Below are 21,542 nucleotides of genomic sequence, written 5' to 3'. Positions count from 1 at the left end.
ACTGACCCAATATTATCCAGTAACCACCATTATTCAGGGGCCTTCCACACAGCCATATAACCCAGGATATCAAGGCAGGAAATCCCACAATATCTGCTTTGAACTGGGGTATCTGAGTCCACACTGCCATACAGTTCAGTTCAAAGCAAATATTGTGGTATTTCCTAGCTGTGTGGAAGGGTCCTCAGTGGGGACTTGAACTCAGATGTCCCAAGTTGCAATTCAACAACAGTCTAGCCATTACATCACATCTGTCACATATACTAATAAAGATATAAGGAATACAGTGTAATCATTTTGCTGTGTATGTGTGTGTACGCATGTGCACACACACAGAGACACACATATACACAGACTATTGAATTCATCATTTGCCTGTAGGTGTATCGCTCCCCACAACAGGGCTCACTTTTAGTCATTGTCTTGCATTTACCTTGTCTTGCATATATTCCTGGTATTCTGCATTGTATTTCTTTAACAGAGCCTTCTTCAGTTCATCTGTCCTTGGAAATGCTACATCTTTCAGTTTCTTTGTTGGGGAAATAAAAATTACAGTCTGGTCATGTGTGCAAATAACAATTTGTTTTCCTTCTGTTCCCAAAAATAAAATTGGCCCCATGACTCAAGTAAATAATCCACTAGCATAAAATTAAATTCATTGGTACAAGGAACCAGTTTAAAAGCAATGTCATTCTCAAATACAGATGTAATTCATTGCTAATTTCATTCTCAAAGGAAGAAATGAGTAATTTTAGCAATTTTCTTCCAGCTACATAAACTCTTCAAAAACAGCAGAGATAACAAAAATGAGTTGCAGTTCAGTAATTATTCTGTGCAAAATTCACATCCACCCATCCATGTGCCAGTCTTACACAGTATATGTTCTGGACTGACAATTAGTCCTTGCTTTTTCATATATTCGGGAGGCATTTTCAACCATTTCAAAACAATATTTTCAAATATTTTTACCATCCTTAAATGCTTTTCTTCTGTTCCAAACAATCAGACTGAACCCATGAAGTGAACCATTCGCTAGCATAAAACATTTTATAGTTTAGGACAGTGGTTCCCAAACCTATTTGGCCTGGAAATCAATTTTTCTACATATTCTCTTCTTTCTTTTATGCTTTCACCGCCCCCTTAGAGTTATTCATCACCCCAAAATGCACCTGTGGCCATTACCACCCCCCCCCCCCCGGATCGCTGCGGCACCCACCAGGGGGTGGTAACGTCCACTTTGGGAATCACTGGTTTAGGATTTATTCTGTGCAAAATTTGGACAATTTTGAATATTTTTATAATATTATTGTGACATATACTATTCAAATAGTTCTGTGGCATCTTAGGGTGCACTTACACTGTAGAATTAATGCCAGTTGATACCACTTTAACTATAATGGCTCAATACTATGGAATCCTGGGAGTTGTAGTTTGATGATGCACCAGTGCTCCTTCGCAGGGAAGGATAAAGACCTTAAAGTTACAATTCCAACTGAACCATGGCTATTAAAGTCACCACTTTAATAGCCATGCATTCATTCTACAGTGTAGATGCACCATTAGACCTTCTCCTTGCCTTACCATGAAGAATATGGATCAAATGATTTGACCATGTCACCCAGAAAATCTAACTAACCACAGAGCTATACATCAAAAAATAAAGCTGAATTCTGAACTCTGTGCCATGCCACTCAGACTGGCACTAGTGGATTCCATAGGCACCAGCTGAGGCCATAGGCAGATCATAGCTATCTGCCAAATACCATAAGAACTGCTCTTAGTTGTCAACAGAGGCATTGCTTTATGGAATTGCAACTCCCAGAATTCTGTAAAGGTATTATTTTTTGGGATTACAACTCCCAGAATTCTCTAACTAGCATAGTACCAGGAAAGAATGAAAGAACAAACAAACAAACAAAGAGAAAGAATTTCCTCTGAAATACTGGTAAAGAAGACCAACTCTACCTTCAAAATATCCTGTTTTTCTGGAACTGCACATTGCTGGTAGTCTCGATGAGAGGGCAGCTTTTCTACAAACAAACTAGAAAATGAGACACACACATTTTCCCCCTTTCATGTCTGATGAATGTCCACAACATCATTGTTTTTTTTCTGCTGGGACAAAAGCAGGTTGCATAAATCATATGAAGCTAATTCACAGCGGCTTTCTAAAGCGTCGGCGTACAATTGTTGTGCATTTCAAGTCAGTATCACCAATTCCAATGGAACTATTCTGGAAGAGGTGGTTGATCAATGATTGCCAATGTAAAATATTTTGAGCGATATAAAAGAAACAAAGCACCGGAATCATCCTTTTGTAAATTCACCTTGGCATTAAGAAAAACAATAGCGCCTGTCACTATTCTTCAGAGCAGTCTATTAAAATATTTTAATTTATATGATATACTTCAGTTGTCTCTTTATTAAAACAGCTTTCTGAAAACCAATTTAAGATAGCCCATTGTTACTGAATTTGGGCTATCTTACAAGTAGAAAGCTCGTAATGTATTGCTTCTTGGTTCTTATTCTACAGCTTGAGGCTGGGCTTGGTAGACAACAGAATGCACAAACGTGTTTATGTTTTTCTCTTTCTCCTGAGGAAATGTTGATTGGACCTTATGACCCTAGTGAAAGACATGAAGAATGGCTTCTTATGCTCTTGCAGCTCATTCTCTTTAGAAATTCAACTTTGCTTTTGCAGCTACATACAATCCCCAAGTTATAAACAAGATAGGTTCTGTAGGTTTCTTCTTAAGTTGTATTTGTATGTAAGTCAGAACAGGTATAGTTCACACCTTGCTCCAACAGACAAGAGTTCTTTCTCCCACCCTGGACCTTCCACAGATATATAAACCCAATGTTCCTAGTTTTCAACAAACCTCACAACCTCTGAGGATGTCTGCCATGGATGAAAGCAAAATGTCAGGAGAGAATGCTTCTAGAACATGGCCATTCAACCCAGAAAAACCTACAACAACCCAGTGATTCCGGCCATGGAAGCCTTCAACAATACATAGAACAGGTATATTTTTTAAAAGTATAACTCTCTCTCTCTCTCTCTCTCTCTCTCTATATATATATATATATATATATATACACACACACACACACGCACGAATGCTTCGGAGAGCATAGGTAAGGGTTAACAGCCCTTGTGAGGCCACAGTGGTGCAATGGGTTAACCTGCTGAACTGTTGAATCTGCTGACCTAAAGGTTGGCAGTTGGAAACCACGGCTCGGGATAAGCTCCCGCTGTTAGCCCTAGCTCCTGCCAACCTAGCAGTTCAAAAGCATGCAAATGTGAGATCAATAGGTGCCACTACAGTGGGAAGGTAATAAAGGTACCCGTGCAGCCATGCAGGCAATATGACCAGAAGGTGTCTACGAACAGGCTCCTCGGCTTGGAAATGGAACAAGAGCACCTCCCCATGGCTACAGTTAAACACTGCCTCAAGAAGCCAGAGATGAAAGGGGAAGCCTTTGCCTTTGTTCTGTGTATTTGTGTGTCATTGTTATTCTACACCTAGAATAACATTATTAATGGCAGTAACATTATTAATGGCAGTATTAATGGCATTGAATGTTTGCCTGTGTATATTGTAATCAGCTGTGAGTCCCCTCAGGGAGATAGAGCAGAATAAAGTGTTGTTGTTATTATTGTGGTGTTTGTTTTGCAGTCTGTGCCCCTGTTCAGAAGATTTCACTTCACTTTCCCCAAGCCTGTTTCTCAAAATATCCTACTGCTCTTCACAGTCAGCTCCTTTGCTGGAATAAGCAACTTTGCTCCTACCTAGGGTTATTTTTGTTATCCTTGCAGCCCAGCCCAGCAGGGATCACTTTCTGATTCCTGAACAAAATACGGAACTAATGGAACTAATGTGTTATAACTAATAGTTCTAACCATAATACGTGGCTTTGGGGGGGGGGGGGGGTAACAAAGGCATAAAGAATTTATTTTCACAGATTAACGATTTGCTACATTGAGTTGCTGTGAGTTTTCAGGGCTGTATGGCCATGTTCCAGAAGCATTCTCTCCTTATGTTTCACCCACATCTATGGCAGGCATCTTCAGAGGTTGTGAGGTCTGCTGGCAACTAGGCAAGTAAGGTTTATATATCCAGGGTGGGAGAAAGAACTATTGTCTGTTGGATGTAGGTGTGAATGTTGCAATTGGCCACCTTGATTAGCATTTAATGGCCTTCCTGCTATAGGATGTGGATGCCTGCCATAGATGTGGGTGAAACATAAGGAGAGAATGCTTCTGGAACATGGCCATACAGCTCAGAAACCTCACAACAACCCAGTGATTCTGGCTATGAAAGCCTTCGACAGCACGATTTACTACATTTTTCTCTCTTTTTTTGGCATAAAAACAACTGACTCAATACTTTAAAAAAGAAAAAGGGTGTCACTTTGTGGTAATTGTGATGAAATCCACATTTTCCTATTTAAGTATACTTTTTTGTTCTAAAAAAAGAAAAAAAGCAACATATTAATAAATATATCAACTCTCGATGCAAGTGTAATAATTTGTGTATTGAGTAACACCCCCCCTTAATATACAGTGACTTGTTATTTTGCAAAATAAAACAACTATCCATGCTCTTTTCCTGATTATATTCCTTCCTTCTACCACTAAAATCTATTTATGTTTTTCATTCCTCTTTGGGGAAATTCTCTTTACCAGCTCCCCCCAACACAAAACAAAAACAAAAAACCTAGTCTCTGTCATGATACAAAGAGCTGCTGTGATTAATTATCTAGGGTTTCTTTTTCCTGTCTTGGGAATGGTGGTGTGGATTTAGCTTGTGTGCAACCATAAATCTAGTTTTCACCAGAAGGCAATTCAAGTTAAAGTGGTGGATTCCTGAAGTGAGATAGAGATTATCCAGGTGCAATTTCTTATCAATAGAGTGTGCTTGCCAGAAGTAAATTCATGATTGTCATGGTGACAGTGACAGCTGCAATTGTTGACTCTTCACTGAGATATGCATTGGCAGATTGTCCTGCTGGTGTATGGCAGGAATTAATGAAAAAGCCAATATAAATCACAATAACAGAGTTGGGGAATCATACTTTTTCACGCAGCCAGAGCTGCACCTCTGATTAAGTCAGAGTCCTGCACAAACTCCTAAATCAAGCCTGAATCCTGATTTTAGGAAGTCCTAAGTGTACAACATCTGCTTAACCTCAACAGTGGACATCCAAACCCTCTTATTACACTACTAGTTGCACCCACCACATGTTGCTGTGGCCAACCTTCCCTCCCTCTTTCTCTTCTTTCTTTCTCTCTCCTTCCTTCCCTTTTTTTCTTTCTTTCTCTCCTTCCTTCCTTCTCTTCTTCTTCCTTCCCCCCTTTTCTCTCCCTTCCTCTCCCCCCCTTTCTTCCTTCTCTACCTATTCTTGGACTGCAACTCCCAGCAGTCCTCCTGATCGATCCATCTACCTACCTACCTACCTACCTACCTATTTATCTCTACCTAATCTATCTATCTGGAGGATTGCTGGGAGTTGCAGTCCAGGAATAGGAAATATGCAGGGACTGGGATGCTCTCAAAGAAATCCAAGGAGAAGAAAGCTTGCAGCTTGGAAGCAGTGCATTTGGATCATCCTCCTTTCCTAAAGGGCCTGGTCTAGGGGGGAGGCTGGGAGCTGTAGTCCGGAAGAGAGTGTGGATATGCTATTGTGTGTTCTGTTTGCTGGGGGAGTCGTTTTTGCGCATGCACTGTTGCATCCTTTTGCTTTTTTGGTTTCTTAAGTCCCCTCTGCTGTGTTTTTCAGTATTTTATAAGTGATGGTCACTTGTTGGCCTGTTAGGTATGTTGTGTCCAAATTTGGTTCAATTCCATCATTGGTGGAGTTCAGAGTGCTCTTTGATTGTAAGTAAACTATAAATCCCAGCAACTACAACTCCCAAATGACAAAATCATTTTTTTTCAAGGATGGTCACTCCTTGGGTTAGTAGGTGTCTTGTGGCCAAGTTTGGCGGCAATTCGTCCAGTGGTTTTTGAGTTATGTAAATCCCACAAACGAACATTACATTTTTATTTATATAGATGTAAAAAATATAGATGTATCTGTTCCTGATTTGAAAAAATTAAAGTAAAGGCAAAGGTTTTCCCTTGATATTAAGTCTAGTCAAGTCCGACTCTGGGGTGGTGGTGCTCATATTCATTTTTAAGCAAAAGAGCTGGTGTTGTTCATAGATGCCTCCCAGGTCATGTGGCCAGCATGACTGCTTGGAGTGCCATTAAACCTTTTCCATGTTTTTATGATAGAGCCAATTATAAAATGACATTTATAACCCAGGAACAAAAATCGTGTTACATAGTATTATATATCTTTCACCTTCCATTTTTCTAGGTTTTTATAAACTCCAGTTACAGCAAAATTCCAGTGTTGCTCGGGTAATTCCAGTGTTGCCCTAGCAGGCTGTAATGAATCCTCTAACTAATTCACATCATAGTGAAACTAACATTTATAACCAATTCAAGATGCTTCTGAAAACAACGGACAAGTGGCAACTAATGAACTGGAGTCAGAACATGGAAATTGGCAGGCTGCCATTGTTTTGCATTTTGACAAGACATTGTCTTTATGAAGGAGAAAGAAGACACGGTTCTGGTTTGTATTGGCAGGCTCACTTCTATATATTATTTTGAAAAGAAGAATGCATGCATTTACTATAAGTTGGCAGTTAGCACAGCAATGATTACATTGTATGTCACTACGAGTCTCAAATATATATTTGAACAGACCTCTGTGGCACTACCTTTGTTATAATGTACAAAACATTCTGGTCAAAACTAAGTAGCTTTTCAGGGACAAAATCAGAGCCAGTTTCTCAAAGGTAACTAAAATTACGAGTAGTTACAGTATGATCCTTGTGTCTATGGGAGGAGAGGATCCTTTTCTCTACTTTGCATGGATTGGATACATAAAATCTCAGATAATAGCAAATTCTATTGAAACAAAGGACTTAAAAGATGATCATAGTTGCACTGGAGGACCTAGAAAATGCCCAGAGAGGCCATATTTTGTTGGATGTGGATAAATGAAACCATGAGCATCCAACCCATGTACAGGAGGCCATACTGTATTTTTTTTTAAAAAAAAAAAATGCTACAAGCTGCTGACCCTGTGCTACAATCCACATTCCCTTGTTCTGACCTCAAGACCCACCCTAAAGCATGAGGTGGCATCAAGTTTGAGTACCCAAACCATAGGATAGTCCTCCATCTTTTTATGATGCTATACACTTGAAAATGTAAAATAATTAAAATGATACATTTACATAATAAAAGGAAAGTGAAATTACCTTCTTTGTTATGCGTTCGTTTTTAATAAGGATTAAAATACAAATGGCTAGTTATTTTAATTCGTTATTTCCAAGTCGTAGACAAAATCATAAATGTTTGTGTGAAGGAAAAGGCACTATCTTTGAACAGTACCAATACAGTAGAGTCTTATCCAACCATCGCTGATTCAGTGTTTTGCATTATCCAATGCAGTCTGTTTCCTGCCCGTATCCACAGCTGTTTCAATACATTGCAATGTTTTGGTGCTAAATTAGTAAATACAGTAATTATTACTACATAACTTTACCTTATATTGAACTGCATTTTCTGTCAATTTGTTGTAAAACATGATGTTTTGGTGCTTAATTAGTAAAATCATAACTTGATGTTTAATATGCTTTTCCTCAATCCCTCCTTATTATCCAACATTTTTGCTTATCCAACCTTCTGCCGGCCCATTTATGTTGGATAAGCAAGACTCTACTGTATGTTCTACCCCTAAGAACACCACTTGAATGTAATTTAGCAAATGTGCCTGTTATGTGATTCAAGTCACTTGTCAATTTATGGCAATGTCATTCCTGTCTTAAGAGGGGCCATTGCCAAATCCTTCCTATGAACTATATAGCCTATAGCATCTGGTATTTACTGACAATCTTCCATCCAAGTACTAACTAGAATTAGCCCTGCTTAACATCCAAGATCAGAAACAACATGTTGCTTTTAGGAACCAACAAATGAGTATGTCAGTATGTTGTTCTTGAATTTAAAAGTCATTATTTTGGAAGACAGGTTGGTTTTCCCCCCATTTTTAAAAAAATCAAGTCAAAAAGCATAATCTCTAGATTGGTTCTTACGTTATAAACTTATTGTAGAGAACAAAGGCATTTTCAAGATTTCCTTCTTCCATATATACAGATGCCATGCGCTCCATTTCCACTCCAGATCGAAAGTAGCGCCGTGGTGTGATGTCTTCATTTATTGTGATGTTACAACCAAGCTTGCTTAAGGCACGAACACGCTCTTCTGGGCTCAGCGAAACATCTGTGTGGTCAGGTACAGCTGCTAGCCTTTTCTGTGAAAACAGAATCACAAACTGCATTTCACTTTGATGGCTGACTCTATTGGTTCATTCATTCATTCATTCTTCTCTCATATGTGTGCGTATATGTGTGTGTATGTGACCTTATTCAAGAAAGTAATGTGAAATCTTGAGGTACAATTTTAATTAATCTTTCTTCAAACCAATATATAATAATGAAGGAACTTTACATTAAAATAAACCTCAATTTCAAAATTACATTCCTTCCAAAGTCCCTTGCAACTGATTAGTGGTGAGCTCCTTTAAATGCTCATTATGGTGCATTTCTCTGCTGTTTTTATTTTTTTGGGGGGTTTTAACTTTTAAACTTTTCAGTCAGCATTTTCAAAATCAAACTTAGCATATTATCATCATCATCATCATCATCATCATCATCATCATCATTTTTAGTTATACCCTGCCTTTCTCTTCGAGGGCACTCATGTTGGCTAATAGCCGCATACTTGATCTAACAGAAAGAAGGTCAACTGAACATATTTGAAAATGTGAACCTAACTAAAACTTGACATGGGTTTCATTTGCACTGCCCAGTTAGGTCAGTTTAGATGAGGATCTGCTTGCTGTGACCAAACTCCGCATGAGACTGATATGCAGTAACACTGGGCAAAATCATCTTAATGTGGCATTGCCCCATGTTTTGCACTTCAGCACGAGTTCACTTTGCTCAAAGCAGTCACCAGGAACCTAGTCGTGGTAATAAGCAGTTTATTGATAAAACACATATAAGAAAGGGCCAGAAGCACCTTAAACAAACAATAGAGTAAAAATCCATGTGTATATAGAAAGCAAACCCCACAGGCAAAAAGTAAATCCCAAAAACAAGAATGAAAACTTGAACATTAATCCAGAAAACAAGGAACAAAACAAGACCTTGAATCCATAGGTAAATCCTTTAAGCAGGAAGCAAAACTTGACTAGGAATCTTGGGCCTTGAGCTTACAGCATAACCAGGAACAAGACAGGAGTTTCCCACTCCAGTAGTGACGTTGCTTGATCTAAAATCCTAACAGCCCTCTCTCTCATTTAAGGGCTGCAATACATGTTATCACGTTAGCTCATGTTATCCTTCCTTCCCTACCTGTCAGCGTTCAAAGCAATTTCATTCCCACACTCAGAAACAACATCTTGCTCCAAAAACCCCTCTGTCTGGTCATCCGCAGAACCATCATGCCCTGCACCCCCAAAACCCTCATCAGCAGCAGCTGGCTGAACTACAACACCATGTTACCCAAAGTCTAGCCGGTATTGCACCACCTGACATCCGTTGGGTAGTAGTAGCCAGTAATGAAAGGACCAAGGCATCAATATCTCCAGCCCATCCTTTGTTTGGATATCAGCCAGCAAGACAATGGCTTAAATCAAGAAATAGCTTCCTAAGATCTACAGAGATACTCACAGAAACACCTCAGCAAGCAAGAGACCAAAAGTGGCAGATTAAAACCCAGAACCTCAATCAGTGGCTGATACCAAATGAGAAACTTCCTCCTGGGCACACAAAAAAACTGGGCGACATGGAAGGTGCTGAACAGATTACGCTTTGGCACCACGAGATCCAGAGCCAATCTTAAGAAATGGGGCTACAAAGTGGAGTCCATGACCTGTAAGTGCGGAACCATAGACCACTTAGTACAGTGCACTCTGAGCCCTGCTACATCCATAATGGAGGACCTTCTCACAGTGACACCAGAGGCACACAAGGTGGCCAGCTTCTGGTCAAAGGAAATTTAGTTTAATGCCAAGTTTTAAACTTCCTTTGTGGTTTTTTTATACATTGTAACTGTATTCTCAATTCACTTTTAACACAATAAAGAAATAAGGGGGAAATTCCAAATCCTATCATAGAATTCGGACTTTCCCCCAACTTAGGACTTGTGGGTAAGGGGCCTGTGGGGAAAATAATTTTGCATGGTACACTGTATTATTGTGAAAATGGGATGGAAGAGAAAGAGTAGATTAAGACCACATCTTCTCAAAAGCATCCACTAATCAACTATCATGTGTCTAAATGAACTCTAAAGATCTTTAGTGATCTCTGTTGAAGATTTGTGGCCTTATTACTTGAGGCATATAAATTGCAATTACAGAAGAATAGCGAGACTCCTTTCATTTACAAAAGGAGGTCATTAATGGATTATTTGTGTTTGTAAAAGGAATGCTTTCCAAACAGTCTCCCACAGGGAGAACAACAGAAGAAGATAAGTGATAAATCTCAGCCAAAGATGCTATTATCCTACTGTAATTGTGGTTTACCTGAGATAAGCTCCTTAGCCTAAAAAGCTGCTAGAGTCATGTAAGACAGGTTTGAGAACTGAGACAGGAAAAGAGGACATCCAAAAAACTCACAGAAAGAGCAGCTGAATTAAAAAAATTAACAAAAACGATTTACATGCTTGCAAATTTAGAAGCAGGGACAATATGGTTCACAATACATTGACAAGGAAACAAAAGTACTCACACCAATATCTATTCCATCTAAACAGATGTTTATATGTGATTAGCAGCTTTTCATGCATTATGGAGCATTTGTCCTCAGTACTACTTACCAAGGAACTCACAGTGATTGGCTGTTCCATGTTACTTGGTGCTGGCAGACTAAGCTTACTGTTTCTTTCCAATCCTTCCATCTGGCTACAAAACAGAAGAGGAAAATATATATGTAACACTCAATAGCAACAGTAATCAGATCAAATGTATTAATCACAAATTATTAGCCAATGAAGGCATTCCACAGAAATATACTGACGATTTATCATATGCTGATGATTTGTCACCGATTCTCTCATCAACTGTACCAAAGCAATCTTTGTTTTTAGAAACACATAACATTTGCACTAATTCATAATCAGGACTACGCTTGCATGCTGGTTGCTTCTGGATTGAGATTACTGCTCAAGCAGGGAGCTTTGAGATGGTAGAACAGAAGCTTTCCGAAGCTCTAGGTGCTCTTACTGCCTACTACAGGGAAAACCAGCTGATCCCCAACCCATCTAAAACACAGACATGTGCCTTTCATCTCAAGAACAGACAAGCATCCCGAGCTCTGAAGATCACCTGGGAAGGAATCCCACTGGAGCATTGCAGCACACCCAAATACCTGGGAGTCACTCTGGACCGTGCTCTTACCTACAAGAAGCATTGCCTGAACATCAAGCAAAACGTGGGTGCTAGAAACAATATCATATGAAAGCTGACTGGCACAACCTGGGGATCACAACCAGATACAGTGAAGACATCTGCCCTTGCGCTGTGCTACTCTGCTGCTGAGTATGCATGCCCAGTGTGGAACACATCTCACCACACTAAAACAGTGGATGTGGCTCTTAATGAGACATGCTGCATTATCACGGGATGTCTGCGCCCTACACCCCTGGAGAAATTACACTGTCTAGCTGGTATCGCACCACCTGACATCCGCTGGGAAGTGGCAGCCAATAGTGAAAGGACCAAGGCAGAAACATCTCCAGCTCATCCCCTGTTTAGGTATCAGCCAGCACGTCAACGACTTAAATCCAGACATAGTTTTCTAAGATCTACAGAGACACTTGCTGGAACACCTCAGCAAGTGAGAGTCCAAAAGTGGCAGGCTCAAACCTAGAACCTCAACCAATGGTTGATACCAAATGAGAGACTCCCTCCTGGGCACACAGAGGACTGGGCGACTTGGAAGGCACTGAACAGACTGCGCTCTGGCACCACGAGATGCAGAGCCAACCTTCAGAAATGGGGCTACAAAGTGGAATCCTCGACATGCGAGTGCGGAGAGGAGCAAACCACTGACCACCTGCTGCAATGCAACCTGAGCCCAGCCACATGTACAATGGAGGACCTTCTTGCAGCAACATCAGAAGCACTCCAAATGGCCAGATACTGGTCAAAGGACATTTAATCAACTACCAAACTCACACATTTTGTATTTTCTCTGTTTGTTTGCTTTGTTCTGTTATAAATGTAATATAATTGACTAGCTGCCCTGACACGAGAAATAAAGGACTACGCTAAACTATTTTGATTCCCCAGATAGAAAACTAAAATGGAAACCATGAACTTGTATAACTTTCGCTGGATCCTCCACTGGTGTGACCATGCACATAAGCCTATTGTACACTGCTAGGAATTTGTCTGAATGGCACTAGATGGTCGTGTTCATTTTAGAGACATCAACTAAGATCAACCAAGTAACCAAATCAATAATACATATCTTCTCTCCAGTTTGAGAAACCCTTAGCTGGAAATCCAAAATACTCCAAAATACAATACTGTCTCCACTTGGGTAAGTAAAACTTTATTTCTATCCCATTGAGATACTGATGAGATACTGATCCTAATTGAGATACTATGAGACACTAGTTGAGATATTGATGCCTTTGCTTTCTGATGGCTCAGTGCACACACACTTTTTTTCATGCCCAAAGCTATTTAAAAGGTTATATAGAATTATAGCTCATTATGCACATATATGTACAAATACGAGTATCACAAAATCAAAACAATCCGAAATACTTAACATTTTGGTTCCTAAGCCTTTCAGATAAGGCAGGCATGGGCAAACTTGGGCCCTCCAAGTATTCTGGACTTCAACTCCCACCATTCCTAACAGCCTTCTAGCTGTTAGGAATGGTTGGAGTTAAAGTCCAAAACACCTGGAGGGCCCAAGTTTGCCTGTGTCTGAGATAAGGGATACTCAACCTGTATAAGTAAATACAGTGTATGTGAGGTTAACAGCAATAATGAAATAGAGAATTAGAACATCCAGTTTTGATTAAAGCATAGCTATTGATTTGAAAACCTACACCTTCAATGATCTTATCCAGCAGAAACTGCTCTTCTAGATAAATTGGTTTCTATAATATCTGTCCAAGAAAGTGTCTTCTAAATCAGCAAATTGTTTGGGATGTAATACTACTAATGTTTTCTTAATTCATACATTTTGGAGTTGGTACATAGTAGCTACAGTTCAGGAGGACATAATTAAATGAGCAAATTTACTTTTGGAATGTTCTTTGATGTTCAGGGACATTCACACTGTTTTGAATGATTTACCCTTGGAAATTAACAAATGGTCAAAGGAAGTGATTTTTGTGCCCTTTTGACTGCTGAAAGATTAATACCATACTTCATTACTGGCAAAATAATATTTCCCCATCTGTGATCCAATAAAAAGAAGATCAAATAATGCTTGCAACATTAAAAAAGAATGATATATAGAAAATATATAAATAATAATACAGTACAATACACTATTTATATTCCACTTTATCTCTGTGGAGGGCCTCAGAGTGGATTTTTTGGGAAGGCCTTTGCCTTTGTCTGGCTCTTTGTCAGGAGGGCTTTGATTATGTTTTCTTGCCCTGGTGAAGGGAGTTGGACTGGATGGCTCGGGGTCAGGACTCCTGAGGGGGTCGCAAAGGGGGTTTCAAAAGGGTCACTAAAGACTACCAGAAATCACAGTATTTCCTGTTGGTCATGGGGTTCTGTGTGGGAAGTTTGGCCAAATTCATTCGTTGGTGGGGTCCAGAATGCTCTTTGATTGTAGGTGAACTATAAATCCCTGCAACTATAACTCCCAAATGTCAAGGTCTATTTTTCCCAAACTCCATCTGTGTTCATATTTGGGAATATGGAGTATTTGTGCCAAGTTTGGTCCAGATCTATAATTGTTTTGAGTCCACAGTGCTCTCTGGATGCAAGTGGACCACAATTCCCAAACTCAAGGTCAATGCCCACCAAACCCTTCTAGTGTTTTCTGTTGGTCATGGGAGTTTTTTGTGCCATGTTTGGTTCAATTCCATCATTGGTGGAGTTCAGAATGCTCTTTGATTGTAAGTTAACTATAAATCCCAGCAACTACAACTCCCAAATGACAAAATCAATTTTGTTTTTAGTGATGATCACTCTTTGGGTTAGTAGGTGTCTTGTGGCCAAATTTGGTGGCAATTCGTCCAGTAGTTTTTGAGTTATGTTAATCCCACAAACAAACATTACATTTTAATTTATATAGATATGACTCATGTGGTTATTTTTCCTCCTTTTGAATTTTATTTTCCAGCTTTTGTTATAGTGCAACGTTATTGTATATCACTGAGATTTCTTTTCAATGTGCAGTCCCCAGTTCTCTTCTGAAACCTGTGACTCCATATCTCATCACCTACGATTTTTATCCCTTCTTCATATAAACCATGGTTGTTATCTAGATGAACAATCAAGAGGTTATAATCCTTATTTTGCAAATAAGACCTGTGAGCTAGGTAGCTCCACTCTAACCCCAAGACATCAAAATTAATTTTCTCGAGGATTTGAAAAGAGGAACTAATATATGCAAAAGGTTTCAATTTTCAAACCTCATTTGTTCCACCACCTGCTCTCCAGCAGGTTTAGGGAAATGACTAAGAATTGACACATGAAATTAGAAACATGAGAAATGATAAGATGAAGGGAAAATATGACTTTTTAGACACTAAAGAAAAACACATACAAACACTTTCATGGCCATCTAAAAAACTGGAGTTTGACAAGGAAATGTTTCCCAGTTTCATGTTCCTCAAGCAATGAGAAATTGCAAGGACAGTGCTACCAAGGCTTTCTTTTCTTACAAACAGGTCATGTGTCTCCTAGGACAGGGATAAGATTCATACAAGCTTCCAAATGTTGTTGAACTGCAACTCTCAACATTTTTCATTCCCGGCTATGCTTATAAGGGGTAATTGGAGTTCTATAATATAGTAAAATCTGGTAGGCTACCAAATCATTTTGCAACCACAAGAAAACAAACAAAGACACACAACTATCTTACAAGCTTCCTTAGCTATGGGTTTATTTATCATGTCAGGAGTGAACCAAAACAGTTTTATTGCATTAAAAACAAACAAACAAACCCCGAAGTTTGCAGACTTGGTATTCTATTAAATGTCCTTTGACCAGTAGCTGGCCACTTGGGAGTGCCTCTGGTGTTGCTGCAAGAAGGTCCATTGTGCATGTGGCAGGGCTCAGGTTGCATCGCAGTAGGTGGTCTGTGGTTTGCTCTTCTCCACACTCACATGTTGTGGATTCCACTTTGTAGCCCCATTTCTTAAGGTTGGCTCTGCATCTCGTGGTGCCAGAGCACAGTCTGTTCAGCGCCTTCCAAATCACCCAGTTTTGTGTATGCCCAGGAGGGAGTCTCTCATTTGGTATCAGCCACTGATTGAGGTGCTGGGTTTGAGCCTGCCACTTTTGGACTCTCGCTTGCTGAGGTGTTCCAGCGAGTGTCTCTATAGATCACCTCAGCTATGGGTAAGTGATCGATTTTACTTTTCCAGCTCTGGCAACTATCCAAAACATTATTTCCTGATGATCAGCTCCACTTACAGAAACATCTATAAATCATCCTAGCAACTGTATCAATGCTGACCAAGATTTGATTACAGCAATATGAATTTAATGGTGGATTCCAATCAAATGCTTGAATTATCTTCCAGGATTTGGAGGGAAATAAACTGAAAATGTTCCTTTGGGGTAAAATGTGCTTCAGGCTCTTATTAGGATGGTAGAATTAAACCTTGATAGATGACAGTGAAGTGTTTTGACGTATTTATAATTGTGCCACATTTGTATAGAGCAGAGATTCTCAAACTGTGATCACCCAGATATTTTGGACTTCAGCTCCCACAATTCCTAACAGCTGGTAAACTGTGTGGGATTTCTGTGGGGGGGAGGGAGACTCCTGAAAGGGTTCCTGTAAATGGACATTTATAATATTATAATGTAATGCAATATAATAATAATAATAATAATAATAATAATATGATATTATAATAATATATTTATATTACATTAATATATTTATATTACACTATATCGTAATAATATTACGATATAGTGGTACGGTGCAATATAGCAATGTTTAATGCTGATATTGTACTATGCTAATAATATAATATATTTTATGTAATATATACCTTGTAAGCCGCTCTGAGTCCCGTTCAGGGTGAGAAGGGTGGCATGTAAATGTCGTAAATAATTTATGGGAGCTGAAGTCCAAAACATCTGGAGGAGCATAGTTTGAGAAACACTGGTTTAGAGTATGACCTCTATATCCATGGGATTGCTATGTGCATTTTAATTTATCCATATCTGACAAAAGATGTCATTTCTAGGCATTTTCAAGCTCCTATAGCATGACTCTATGGTATTATTGGGCCAGAAGTCCATAATTTCAATAAGGTTCACTATTTTTCATGGAATGTCCAGTAATATATCCCCTAGAGATATAGGAATCGTACTGTACTAGGTTTTTTGGTTTACTGTTGTTTTGATTTCATAGAGGCATAGAAAAGGTGGTACATACAGTAGGTCATCAGATCAGAGCTCTAGCAAGATACCATATACTTGGAGTAGAGTACGTAGGTATACAAAGGTTTTGAATAACCCTTTTAATAAGCAGCCATTTTCTTTCAATTTTCAATGGAAGCCAAATATTCTTACCCAAATCCAGCAATCAAAACTTTCGATTTCAATGGAAACTTGCATTATTGTTTTGCTGCTTTTGAAAAGCGAGTATAACGATAGACTATTTATAGGCTGTGCAAGAATAATTCCAGTACAGCCTACTTACATCATCTCTATTCTAAACAGAAGACATCTGCGTTTATAAATTGGCACGTTGTTTTCAAAAGCAACTAACAATTAGCATCCTTCAACTATCACAAAACTGACATTATCCAATTATCCCACTATGCACCATCGTCCTCAAAATTAATACAATACCCAACACACAGGAGTCTAAATAATCTGATGGTGGAGAAAGAGCTGAGCAAGATGCCCGAGATGCTCTCATGGTAAGTTTAATACAAATTCTGCCGCCATACATACATGGATTTTATGGCCTTTGAGATACCATTTTGTCACTGCCATAGACCAAATGGGTTGGTCAAATGGGTCTCACTAGGGGACCATGAAATGCTGCATATACTCCCCCCCCCCCAAAAAAAAGCCCTCAGGTAACACAGGGGAACTTCCATCACTTTCCTCGCCAAATATTTTAGGCATAGGAGAGGCCTGTGACCAGCACAAAGTGGCTAAAAGGGTTTTTTTTAATTATGTAAGAAGCAACTTGAGAAAATGCAAGTCGCTTCTGGTGTAATGGTTAAATGTGGTTGAACTGCCCCTCCAAAAGCCCTAAGAAGTGTTTAGGAAAATTTTGGAGTGAAAAGTTTGGGAGCACTGAGGGTCAAACGTAGACTTTGCCTAGTTTAGAAGGGGGAAATGGTTTGGCATTTGACTTAAAAAAAAGCATACTCACATATTTGAAAAAAATATTTATTACATGCGTAATAATGTAAAAAAAAGAATTCTGTTAATTATACATAAAATTATCTTCTGGAATATCCTACATTTCTCCTTGGAAACTCTACTTTCAGATCACATGAGCTGATCTCTACACATCAAATGCAATTAGATCATGATTGCTAATCAATGATCTTTTCTATTCTGACAGTTCATAGACTCATAGAGTTGGAAGAGACCTCGTGGAGCATCCAGTCCAACCCCCCTGCCAAGAAGCAGGAAAATCACATTCAAAGCACCCCAACAGATGGCCATCCAGCCTCTGTTTAAAAGCCTCTAACAAAGGAGCCTCCACCACACTCCAGGGCAGAGAGTTCCACTGCTGAACAGCTCTCACAGTTAGGAAGTTTCTCCAAATGTTCAGGTGAAATCTCCTTTCCTGCAGTTTGAAGCCATTGTTCCATGTCCCAGTCTCCAGGGCAGCAGAAAACAAGCTTGCTCACTCCTCCCAATGACTTCCTCTCACGTATTTACACATGGCTATCATATATCTTCTCTCAGCCTTCTCTTCTGCAGGCTAAACATGCCCAGCTCTTTAAGCCGCTCCTCATAGGCTTGTTCTCCATTTGAGTCTCCCTCCTCTGGACACATTCCAGCTTGTCAACATCTCCCTTAAATTGCAGTGCCTGGAGTTGGACATATTGTTTCAGCGTAGCATACCTCCCCTGGATCTTGACACTATACTCCTATTAATCCAGGCCAGAATCCCATTGGGTATTTTTGCCACCGCATGACATTGTTGGCTCATGTTTCACTTGTTGTCCACAAGGACGCCAAGATCTTTTTCACTGCTATTGAGCCAGGTATCCCTCATTCTGTATCTTTGCATTTCATTTTTTTCTGCCTAAGTGGAGTATCTGGAAAATGTCTCTGTTGCTTGGTTGCAATGGTTTAGAATGCCAGTTGTGCACTAGCCACTTTTCCATGGTGTGGAATAGCAGGAACTCATCTGTGAATTTTCTTTTATGAGCTTTTGAGGAGATCAATGTAAGGAGAAAGATCCAGGTAGGGAGGCAACAAGCTTATGATTCATCAGACCAGGTGGTGATGTTCTGAGAGAACAGCATGTCATCGGCATGGTTTTTTCTTCTTCCTATCAGCCTTTTGTTAAAGTTGCCATGAGCAACGAAACAGCTGTCAGGTGGAGCAGGGGACATGTTGCATGCTTTTCAACTAGTATATAAAGAAGTGAAACTTTGAAATATGATTTTATCCGCAGGCTTTTTTTTCTATCAGCCTTTGGTAAAAGTTACTATAGAAAATAAAACATCCAAGTGGGGAAAAGCAATGAGTTTTTGAAATTAGAGCAAGAGATAAAGAACAAGGAAAATCTGCATGTTTGGCTTTCACTAGACTTTGCTGAAGTCATTATGAAGGGATAAAATCAACCAGTAGGAAAAAGGCAGCAAGATTCGATGCCAGTATATTTTAAGTCAGTTTTAAGAGAGCATGTACTCATTTGCATAATATCTACTAGGCCTGGGTAACAACGCAAAAATTTGTTTCTAAAATCGATTTGTATTTGGGGGGTTTTTCTGTTTCGATATTTAAAATAATTACAAAATTTTCCTTTTAAAAAGTTCGATATTTACGAAATTTCGTAAATGGTAAAAAAATAACGACTCGATTTCCGAAACAATAACGAATCGATTCGTTAATGGTGGACGCGACCGCAAAATACGCTAAAAAGCCTCCAAAAACTTCTGAAGCTTCCCTCTCCCTCTGTTCTTGACTGTTGGTGTGATATTATAAATTTTTTTCACTAATTAAACCATAAAACTGGCCCAGACATGCGGAAATAATAACGAAACGACCTCTGAACAATAACAAAACGAATACAATAACGAAATACGAAGCATTTACAAAACGTGTTTAAAAATTCGTTTTTTTAATGATTGCTCCAGAAGGGTTCGTTATTGTTTTGTAATTGGAAAAATTAACGAATTATTAACGAATTACGAATTAACGAAACGAAACCACCCAGGCCTAATATCTACCATCAGACTACTTGTAAGTCCCTGAATAGATTCAGAAGTGGAGTTGGCAGATCAAAAGACAACCTCGTAAAATGGCACTACCTAGAAGGATCCTCCACCTTGTGTGACTGTGGAACACAACAAGAAACTCAGCATCTGTATGCTAGCCCACAATGTCCTGCCTCATGTACAGAGGAAGAATGGTTTAAAGCTACAGACAATGCAGTCAGTGTTGCCCATTTTTGGTCTAAAACTATTTAGTTGCTTATGTTTTTTTTCTTCCCATGTCAGGAGCAATTTGAGAAACTGCAAGTTGCTTCTGGTGTGAGAGAATTGGTTGCCCAGGGGATGCCCCAATGTTTTTGATGTTTTACCATCCTTATTGGAGGCTTCTCTCATGTCCCTGTATGGGGAGCTGAAGCTGACAGAAGGAGCTCAACCCGCTCTCCCCGGATTTGAACCACTGCCATGTCAGTCAACAGTACAAGGGTTAAACCCATTGTGACACTGGGGGCTCCACTTGCTTGTGATCCCTTTAATTTATCAGTTTTTAAACTTATTTATTATGCAATGCTTTTGACACGGAATAAATAAAAAATAATCAGACTTTGTTGTTTGTGTGTGCAAGAAAAAAAAACACTAGGCAGAAAAGGCAACAAGCTACTGAGCCAGGAGAAGAAGAGACAAACATGTAGTCTAGTCACATCTATCTGTGTTCTATTTCCCCTCAGCTTTTGCTGAAGTCATTATGAGCAACTGCTGGAACACCTCAGCAAGCGAGAGTCCAAAAGTGGCAAGCTCAAATCAATGGCTGATACCAAATGAGAGAATCCCTCCTGGGCACACACAAAACTGGGCGACTTGGAAGGCGCTAAACAGACTACGCTCTGGCACCACAAGATTGAGAGCCAATCTTAAGAAATGGGGCAACAAAGTGGAATCCATGACATGTGAGTGTGGAGAAGAGCAAACCACAGACCACCTACTACAATGCAACCTGAGCCTTGCCACATTCACAATGGAGGACCTTCTTGCAGCAACACCAGAGGCACTCCAAGTAGTTAGTTACTGGTCAAAGGACATTCAATAGAATACCAAGTCTGCAAACTTTGTGTTTTGTTTGTTTGTTTGTTTTTAATGCATACAACTGTTTTGGTTCGCTCCTGACATGATAAATAAATTATGAGCAACAACATAGCCATGTTTGGGAAAAACAAGCAAGGAAGGAACACTGGGGTGTGTAAAGTATACGAATATAACATCACCCGAAGAGAGTGATAGGAAAATAAGTGATGAAGATGTCACTTGCACATCATAGTCTCCAAGAGCCAGGAAGCCATGCAACCGGTGTATTATGGAAGACTGGATGTACGAGTCCCCTAATAAGTTCTGTCACTCTTGCCACTAATCCATACTACCTCTTCCATTTAAGCTGTGCACTTTCTTCATTGTTGGATTGCCTGCCTAACCTTTGCTTCTCATACTTTAGGATATCTTTTATTTTTATTTTTCATTGAAAATCAAGGTGGTAAAAGAAAGTCTTATTTTACACAATTTCCTCCTTTTCTCAAAGGATATGCATACACACAGACCTTTGCCCAACTCTGAGAAATTCTTGCAAAATAACAATGGCTCAAAACCCAAAGTCCTTGTTGCACTGGAGAGCACCCTCAGTGCTGCCTTATTGCATGGAATGAGCCCAGGAATATTCAGGGAAGGAGCAAAACTGGGCTTTGAGCCCAGTTAGGGAATGATTGATGGAACTTTGGATGGTGAGAACAGCGTACTGCCAAAGTGGGGCTTCTCTGGAAGGAAACTGGGAAATTGAGGAAATTGCATAGTAAA

General features: G+C 39.5%; 1 protein-coding gene across 2 annotated transcripts in view; it reads right to left on the bottom strand.

Moving 5' to 3' along the window:
* Nucleotides 1-21,542, bottom strand: part of STAMBPL1 (STAM binding protein like 1) — a 49,302-nt gene that overhangs the window by 12,184 nt on the left and 15,576 nt on the right. For both annotated transcript variants that reach the window (XM_060768764.2, XM_060768763.2), the window contains exons 2-5: nucleotides 10,944-11,028; nucleotides 8,156-8,373; nucleotides 1,966-2,041; nucleotides 434-529 (exon numbers count right to left, since the gene is read on the bottom strand). In XM_060768764.2, coding sequence (XP_060624747.2) covers nucleotides 434-529; nucleotides 1,966-2,041; nucleotides 8,156-8,373; nucleotides 10,944-11,024 — 471 coding nt within the window. In that variant the 5' untranslated portion in view covers nucleotides 11,025-11,028. The remainder of the gene's footprint in view (nucleotides 1-433; nucleotides 530-1,965; nucleotides 2,042-8,155; nucleotides 8,374-10,943; nucleotides 11,029-21,542) is intronic.

The sequence above is a fragment of the Anolis sagrei genome, chromosome 3, assembly GCF_037176765.1.
Source record: "Anolis sagrei isolate rAnoSag1 chromosome 3, rAnoSag1.mat, whole genome shotgun sequence".
NCBI classification, from domain to species: Eukaryota; Metazoa; Chordata; class Lepidosauria; order Squamata; family Dactyloidae; genus Anolis; species Anolis sagrei.
Note: the sequence above shows the minus strand (reverse complement) of the source record. Positions and strands in the feature narration are given on the sequence as shown.